Genomic DNA, 8,968 nt, shown 5'->3' with positions numbered 1-8,968 from the left:
GCAAAAATGATAGTATTTAATGTCATGAAACCCTCCATAAAACTCCCATTGAGACTAGTCTTACCCCGGTTATGCATCACTTCAGAGAAGTATTTTTCGCGCATGGTTAGTGGGCTGCTAGCCCAATAATTTAGATGCACAGTGTCGGTTCCGAAAATAACTGACAGATAATCTACTCGATTGCGTGTTTGTCATGCATCGGATCGGATATGGTCTAACACTCAATGACTCGAGAATTTAGACTAATTCGGACCGAAAGTGCTCTACGTTCAGTGAGGGGGTAGTTCTCTGTTCATGTTGCTCAAACCCAGATGCTCAAATGAAAGGGGAGCTACAAATTTTTGAGTACAAATATGAACTATGCATCTCTTGTCTATCTACGTGGAGGGTTTCCTCTTTTTATACCTCAAGGTGGGCCCCCTTACATATTTCTAGGTCAGTCGTGGGGTCTTGTTGAGGAGGAAGTCTTTTGGTTTGGTCAGTCGGCGCGGTCCACGCTGCCAGTCGGACTAGGGAGGCAATTGCCGACTGGGCTGGATGACGGGTCGTCGCGCTGTCGTCATGTCTTGGTCAGTCGGGGAGGCCTCGTCTTCAGCCAGAGGTATGGTCGTCGGTTCCCCAAGACTTCCCGAATGATGGTCAGTGTCCTGCTCGGCATGGCCTTCTTACCATTCTCCCATCCAACTCCCCCCAAACATACTATTTACTATATTTTACTACCTCCCTCCAAAAAATTCATCCCCCTATAACTCATTCTCTCCAACCATTCCCCCCATATCTATTCCCCCTATATACTATCACTCATTAACTAACTATTTATTTAATGTTTTTGAATTTAAAAAATCATACAATATTTATACTGTCATAATACGCATTATCATCCTGTTACGGGGCTCAAACGGAATTAATATCGCGAAGAAACGGTGTGATTAGAGATATAGGGGAGTTGGAACTCACCCTATATGTGAGGGGAGTTTCAACTCCCCCTGTATATAGGGGGAACCGTTGGATCGGATTCCCCCTATAGCTCCCCCGATATGGGGTGGGGGGAGGGATGGGGGCACCGTTGGAGGTCGCCTTAGTTCCTCTGAAAACACTGTATCGCGGGTGAAAAAACGTTATAGCACACTGTAGTATTTTTCGTTTGTTTGTGTTAGATATTGTCCTATCATGACCTAACTAAGCTCAAAAAATTCGTCTCGCAATGTATATCAAAACTATGCAATTAGTTTTTTTTATTTACCTACATTTAGTAATCTATACATGAGTTATTTGCTACATTTAATATTTCGATGTGATGGAAAGTTTGGTTTTTGTGGGGGATTTTTAGATCTAGACGGGTCCTCAGTCGGAGGCGGTATTCCCATTGAGAGGGTGTCCTTTGCCTGTGGAGAGCCCTGCCCTGTCGCACCCCTAGCATAATTGAGTGGTGGCAGAGTAGCCATGATGACGGTGTGCGGAGTGGCATGAATTGACTGCCTCTCTCGGCCCTGTTTGGTTGTTTAGTACGAGTAGCACGTAAAATTTTTGAAAAAAAATTTTTACATGGAGTACTAAACGAAGTTTATTTGCAAATTTTTTTCACGACGAATCTAATGGCAGTAATTAATCGATGATTGTCTACAGTAATGCTACAGTAACCATCCTCTAATCGTGCGGTCAAAGGCCCCATTAGATTCGTCTCGCGAAGTAGTGCAGAGTTGTGGAGTTAGTTTTGCAAATTGACTTTATTTAGTACTCTTAGGGGCCGTTTAGTTCCCAAAAATTTTCACCTCTCCTTTAAACACATGTATGAAGCACTAAATATAATTAAATAACAAAACTAATTACACAGTTTGGATGTACATGACAAGACGAATCTTTTAAGCCTAATTAGTGCATGATTAGCTATAAGTGCTATAGTAACCCACATGTGCTAATGACGCGGTCAAAGGCCTCAAAAGATTCGTCTCGTGGTTTCCAAGTGAGTTCTGAAATTAGTTTTTTAATTAGTGCCCGAAAAACCCTCCCGACATCTGATCAAACAATCAATGTGACCTTTGATCCAAAAATTTTCACTAACTAAACACCCCCTTAATTATTGGTCAAAATTTCTGTACTCCTTGTACAAGCACCGACCAAACAGGGCCGAGGGCACAGTGGCTTGGCCCGCATCAGGGAGTCCTATTGCCCACGTGGGCGAGCTGGGTTATGGTCGGGAGGCCGCCACGTGGACCCTTAAGCGAGCTTGGAGCTTGGTTACACGCGTTAGTTCGGTAGTGCGGCCTATGGTCGCACCTAATGTTGTCGTTAGAGCATGAGTTATGGTTACGCGAGTGCCGGCTGGGAGAGATGCCATGTCACGAAGCGGTGGTGGCGGACCCCACACAAAATTAAATGCTCTGCAGGTTTAGCAGCAACGTGGCGACGAAGGAATGGTGATGGCAGCTCAAAAACTGCCCAACTGTGCATCGCCCGCTTTGAGCCGGCGTGAAGGGAGTCGCCTGCTTTCTTCTCTCTCCTACCTTCTCTCTCCCCCGTGTCGTATTTCGCCAGCTGAATCAGCCTCATAATACTTGCTCTTATTGTGGGACCATTGGGGACCCCGGGTCCCTAGACGCATCACACAGTTTATTTAATTTATCCATCGTAGGCTCAGTCGGGTGCACTGGTCCGAGATAGGCAACGACTGGTGCATGCATGGAAAAAAAGTCAAAACTGAAAATATCATCCCACATGCAAAAAAATTTAGAATTTAAAAAGATATAAATATTCAACTGTGTATTCAAATTAAATTTGAACTGCACCATTATCTTTTTTATGATAAGATCTTCAAAATAAGACCAGACTTGCCTATATTTACACGACATTTAAAAAATATATTTTCCATACTCAATAATAAATTTCGGCTACTGAGAATAAATATTTAATAATATGAACAAATGATGATTTTCTACTAACAAAAGTTTAACATAACAAACAAATAATAATGTACAACGAACATAACAAATAAATAATAATGTACAACGAACAAAATATTATGCATTGTGAATATTTAATTGTATAGGATAAATAATGTAAAACTAATATCACAAACAAATGAGTCAACATCATAGAATAATTTAAACTGTAGAGTGACCAAATAATTTGGTGTTGCCAACAAATTTGTTACATGCAGATAAATAATTCTACATGAAGACAAATACATTTATATCATAAAAAGTATTTTTATAAGCATATATACATGTACTAAATAAGTTATTAACATATAAAGTAAATAAATTATTTCACGCCCCAACTTATAAGTCTAAATATAAATAAATTAGTATACATTTAACATGACTCGCTAGTAAATGTGAACAAATATTTATATTATATTAATGGGTAAGTATAGATCTGTTAACATTTGAAACAAACATGGTTAATATAAATTATAGAAGACAAACTAAAAATACAAATCTAGATTAGGTGCATAAGGTTCATAATAAAAAAGAAAGAGAATAATAAATAGATATATAAAGTATTAGAAAAAGAAAAGTTCTTGTGGTCAATGTTGGTGATTTCAAGGTCCAACAGTGACGAGCTGGTTTAGCGCTCCATCACTTACTCACCCGGTCTGTATAGAATTTTTGATGAAATTTTTGTTAATGCATCTGACAATAGGCAGTGCGACTAGGGGATGAACACCCTTAGAGTCTGTATCGACAGCAAATCATGCTCAGTCTTGATTTACAACAATAGAGCTGGAATCCTTATCATACTTCACTAAAAGAAAGGAATATTTATATGCCTACAATGATCCTGATCCACTTCCAGACCGGTGAAAACTTCAACAAGAGTTTGTATCGACAGCAAATCATGCTCAATCTTGATTTACAACAATAAAGCTGGAATCCTTATCATACTTCATCAAAGAAAGGAATATTTATATGCCTAAAAAGATCCTGATCCACTTCCAGATCGGTGAAAACTTCAACAGTGACGTCACTAACATCACAGTGGGAGGAATAGCTATGGTGCGAAACTCACGAATATTCTCCACCAAGTTCGAGGTCTAAATTGCTGACGGCCACCACCATTATCGTCAGGTGAAAAACTTTGGATTTACTTTAGCATTATGATGATGGATACTTGGATTTTTGGGAGAATGTTAAGCTAATATGTTGTAGTGTGCTTTAAGAATAAATATATTGCTAATTTTTTCTATGTGGTAACAGGGCTAATGATGTTTTCAAAAGTGGTAGCCGACTAATATCCAAACTCCAAAGAGCATCTACAATTTAGAGCTAACCTGACTAGTAAGTGTGCAATATTGTACTGGTTCAAAAGGGCATGATGTGGTTTAGATATGGCAAATAAGTGGGTTAGTGGAACGTGAGGCCTGTACTTTGGTTAGTTAGTATACAATTTTTTTAATGAATTCAGTTAATTAAGTTGTGGATGGAAATTATGATTTAAGGATGCCTTAATAATATTAAATTTTTTGATATGATGGTATATGTGTTAAAAGTTTGTGTAGGTTTTTCTCGGACAACATGAGTTACCAGACAGATCCCGAGATTAATGACCGCAAACTAGAGGAAAACTAGATAGAAATAACTTTTCAACCCGACCTTGTTAAGGTTCAAAATGAACGATGTCGACAAGGATATTACAACCCTCATGAGCGGAAGAGTTGTTGAAATGGGGTCTATTCTTTGCGAAAGTGTACTTGTTAAATTGAATGGCCAGAGAGTGCTGGCTCCTTTATAGATCAGTTCTATGTCAAAGAAAAAATCTGAAGGCCTCGCAAGGTGTCACACCCCATCTTTTCGAATATAATTATCCATCTTCTGATTTTCTTATGAAAAATTTCCTTTATAGATCAGTTCTAGCAATAATTCTTATTTTTCTCTAAATTAAATCTATTTAATAGAAAGTTCTAGAATTTTTTTTCACAAAATCTTTCCAAACATATATAGAAACCACCCACCCACCCACCCCAACCACATGGCCGACCGCTGGCTAGTACGACCCATAAACTTGCATCACGAGCCTCTTTTATAGGCCCGGCCCTATCTAATCTCTGTAGGGGTGTCAATTGCTATCCATTAGGTGCCTCTCCAATTCTCCTTAATTCAAAATTTTATATTAAATTTCCAAAATCATATTTTAATTTAGAAATTTAATATAAAATTTTGAACTAAAGAAAATTAAAAATGTACCTTAAGGGTCACCCATTTACACCCCTAAACATCTCCATCCTGGCCCGAACGGCCCAGCTGCCGCCCGCTTGTAAAACTCGCACGGAGTCGAACCGGATCGCACTTGCCCGTTGCAATTGCAGCGCCGCGTGGGAGCTGCGACTTTCCCAGAGCAACAAACTGAAACGGGTTGACCCCCACCACCGCTAGTCGCCAACCCCACGCGCAACCCACTCAACCCCACCCCCACCCCCATTCCATCCCCACTCCACCCTTCCGTTTCCTCGGACCCCACCCCCGCGCCCCCCGCATCCCTCAGATGCAGCCGCCGCTCGCCGAGATGCACCCCGCCGTCGACGCCCCCGCCCCCGCCCCAGCAGCGCCCCAGCCCGACGCCGCGCAGGCCGCCGCCGCGAGTGCCAGCGACACCGTCCCCGCGTCCGATCCCGCCCCGCCCCCGCCGGCGCCGGCGCCCGAGGCGGCCGATCCGCCGCCGCCGCCGCCCGCCCCGGCGCCCAAGACCGTCACGTGGAGCGAGAAGCTCACGTCGGACTCGCCGACGCACGTGCACGCCGCCGCCGCCGCGGAGTCCAGCCAGTACGTGTCCCGCGGCCCCCCGGCCTCCTCGTCCAAGGGTAAAACACCCCCGCGTCGAGCTTAGCTAGCTAGGTATAATCTGTAGAGGAAGGGTTTTGGTTTCTGATTTCGTTCTGGATTTGCGCCATTATCAGGCGCCGTGGATGCGATGAAGGAGACGCTGTTGAGGTGGGGGAAGTCGTGGGGGGAGACGACGAAGATGGTCGAGAACCTCAGCCGAGACACGTGGCAGCACTGTGAGATCTCAGCACCCCACTAGCCTTCTCTTCTTTCGGAGAATCATCTGTTTTAGTTTGTTTGCGAGATTCATTCCTTGAGGTGCACGGATTGGTACAATGCGCTAGCTTTCTAAGGATCAAAGGAAAGCATCTCGATAAATAAAGTTGCAAAACATTAAGTGAAAGCTGTGCTACACCCCTTTCGAGAAATATTTTGGGGGTTGTAGAGAGGGGTAGCAGGATACTTGATCCTTTGGCCCCTGGAAAGATGCATACTTGAACATTTTGGTGTAGCTTTCCATATGCTTTATGCCTTGTAGGCAAGGTATCTTGATAATAAGTTTACTAGTGATTTAAAACACTTATTTGAAGCACTGTTACCCGAGAACTTATATTCTACCAATAATCTTGTTGATCTTTATCAGACATTCATTAGTCACAGCATATTATCTGTCTTGCAGTATGCTTATTAATCATTTGTGGAGGGAAAGATTTTTTTTTTTTATCTTCAGTTCATCCGTTAGTGGTGTTTCTGCTGACTGAATGTTCATAATAACAAAATATTAGAGATTTCAAAACATCAGGTTTTTATACAAATGCATGTGTAAAGTTCTGTTTGCACGCACATTGAACAAAATCCTTAGGAATAACAGAAGCACCTTAGGACAAATCTTACAACACTGAGATTAGCTGTTACCTTCTAGGTACCAATAGGCTAAATACCTGATTTCACAGAAGAAGTGATGTATTTTGTGCCAATTTTCTATGGAACTAGCGCTTTAGGAGGTCATGCAAAAACTTAATGTTTTTGTAGCAGAAGTTTCAAGAACTTACGAGCTTGGGTAAACATTTCACGCTTGTCACATAAGCTGTAGTTCTAAAAAATAAGTATTAATAGAAGAGAAGATACTGTCACTCTAGTGGCATGTGTATTGTTTAGCCATCCACCTTATTTACTTCACATCTGTAAGGTTGATCATGATGAAGTGAGACATTTGGCAGATAATTGATAACCAACCTGCAAGATCCGGTATCAACCTACAAGTCTAAATGAAGTTGTGGAAAATAAACTTAATGCCTTCTGTCAGATGGTTTGCTCTTTACGTGATGATATGCCATTTTTCCTAACAGTCAAGACTGGACCTAGTTTAACTGAAGCTGCTATGGGACGCCTAGCTCAAGGAACTAAAGTTCTAGCAGAAGGAGGCTATGAAAAAATATTTAAGCAGACCTTTGAAGCTCTTCCAGATGAGCAGCTGATAGTATGCTATGCATGTTATCTCTCAACATCGGCCGGTCCTGTCATGGGAGTCTTGTACATTTCTACAGCTAAGATCGCATTCTGCAGTGACAACCCTCTCTCTTACAAAGCTGGAAACAAAACTGAATGGAGTTACTACAAGGTAAAGGCCCTCCACTTCCTCTGTACCATATAACTACTGCTATTGAAATGAATAATTTCTTTGCACATCATTTCATTGTGTGTTTGATTGCTATTAGTGATCATTGAGTCATTGTTAGTTTGTTTCCTGTATATTTGTGAATGGAACTTATTACTATGTAAGAATAGGTGTAAACCTATTTTGTTACTGGTGAATTTGGCATGGGTTCTGGAGCTGAGTGTAATGATGCTCTCCAATTCCACTCCATTCTGAAGAAAAATAAAAGTATAAACCAAAAGGAACTGAGGATAAAGTGCTTACCATCGTGCATGTCCCTGGATGAAACTGGAGTGAATGCTGAAGCAATGATTGTGACTTACGAAGATGATGCATGTTAATTTGTCACTCCTTAGTTAGCTTGTGCCTTTTGGCTCAGTGGCTGCTTGATCCATTTTGGTATTCAAACATTGGCAGAACTTCAAGAGCGGATGATTGTTTTCATTAACAATATGTTTTCTTCACTATGCAAAACAGGTGGTCATTCCTCTTCACCAGCTAAGAGCAGCTAATCCTTCAGTGAGCAAAATAAATCCCGCAGAGAAGTACATTCAGGTTGTTTCTGTTGAAGGTCACGAGTTCTGGTTCATGGGTTTTCTGATGTACGACAAAGCTGCCGCCAGTCTTCAAGAAGCCCTGGCTAGTGCTCGTGAGTTGCAACCATAAAAACATCAAATGGAAGTTTTCGGGTACATCATTCTCCACCGACATCATTGGGTGTCTCCAGTTGGGAACCAGGATTCCTTGGCTTCTGAGTGTGTCCTGTCTCGAATCCTTTGCACTGAAGTTTTTGACAAGATACACTCACTAGCTTGCATACCGGAAATGTTTGTTATTCCTGCCTGTGTTGTAATCATGAGATATATACGGGAAAGCACTGCGCCTGTCCACTTGAGTGCCTTAGTTACCGACATTGAAATGTGACAGTATTGAATGTTTGTTGAGAACTTGAATGTCAAGGGCCTAGGAAAGGTGAATGGAATCGGTGGTCAAAGGAAACAGCTACCTGATGCTATTTCAGATTGTGTTTTGGCCGAGCTAGAAGGACGTCATGCAAAACCAGGACCTAAAACTTTTACCTGTACTACAGTAGAAAAAACAAAGGGGGAGGGGAAGGTAACAAAGGGGAAGAAGGTAGGGAAGGTAACAAATCGATTGGCTACTTCTCTTCTCCAACGATCAATCTGACGACCTCTTGAAGGTAGGGAAGGTCGTTGCTGGCAGTGGGTAGCGGTGGAGGCCGTCGGGGTTAGGGTATAGAGGGATGGCCGCCGACTGTAGCAAGCCCGGCAGTGGTTCCGGGTTGTGGATGGCGAGGTCGGCGGCCAGTCGAGTGGTGGAGGACAGGGTTTGGGTGGGGCTGGTGGCGGGGGAATTTGGCGGTGGGGTAGGAGAGGTCGGCGGCGGTGGTGTGAAGGATGGAGGGGGTAGGGGAGGTGGTTCTCGCCAGTGTCGGAGCTGATGCCGGCAAGGGGAGGTCGGCAACGGGCAGGGGCCGAGAAAGGCAAGAGGGGTCGGGCGGAGGAGACAAGAGAGGGAAGAAGATGACATT

At 42.6% G+C, this 8,968-nt stretch overlaps 1 protein-coding gene across 1 annotated transcript; it reads left to right on the top strand.

Annotated features, from left to right (window-relative positions):
* The first annotated feature begins 5,466 nt into the window (after nt 1-5,466).
* On the top strand, nt 5,467-8,417 carry LOC120703572 (GEM-like protein 1). Its single transcript, XM_039987690.1, has 4 exons — nt 5,467-5,797; nt 5,894-5,995; nt 7,109-7,380; nt 7,894-8,417. The coding sequence occupies exons 1-4, from the start codon at nt 5,482-5,484 to the stop codon at nt 8,080-8,082; spliced, it is 879 nt and encodes a 292-aa protein (XP_039843624.1). The 5' UTR covers nt 5,467-5,481; the 3' UTR covers nt 8,083-8,417.
* Nucleotides 8,418-8,968: the final 551 nt, after the last annotated feature.

This window comes from Panicum virgatum, chromosome 4K (genome assembly GCF_016808335.1).
Source record: "Panicum virgatum strain AP13 chromosome 4K, P.virgatum_v5, whole genome shotgun sequence".
Classification (NCBI taxonomy): Eukaryota; Viridiplantae; Streptophyta; class Magnoliopsida; order Poales; family Poaceae; genus Panicum; species Panicum virgatum.
Note: the sequence above shows the minus strand (reverse complement) of the source record. Positions and strands in the feature narration are given on the sequence as shown.

Bases quoted from the DNA above. Each gene is read 5' to 3' on its own strand.
- LOC120703572 (XM_039987690.1), top strand. From the start codon at position 5,482: ATGCAGCCGCCGCTCGCCGAGATGCACCCCGCCGTCGACGCCCCCGCC. The intron at 5,996-7,108 runs GTGAGATCTCAG...TTTTCCTAACAG, and splicing joins CCGAGACACGTGGCAGCACT to TCAAGACTGGACCTAGTTTA. The intron at 7,381-7,893 runs GTAAAGGCCCTC...TATGCAAAACAG, and splicing joins CTGAATGGAGTTACTACAAG to GTGGTCATTCCTCTTCACCA.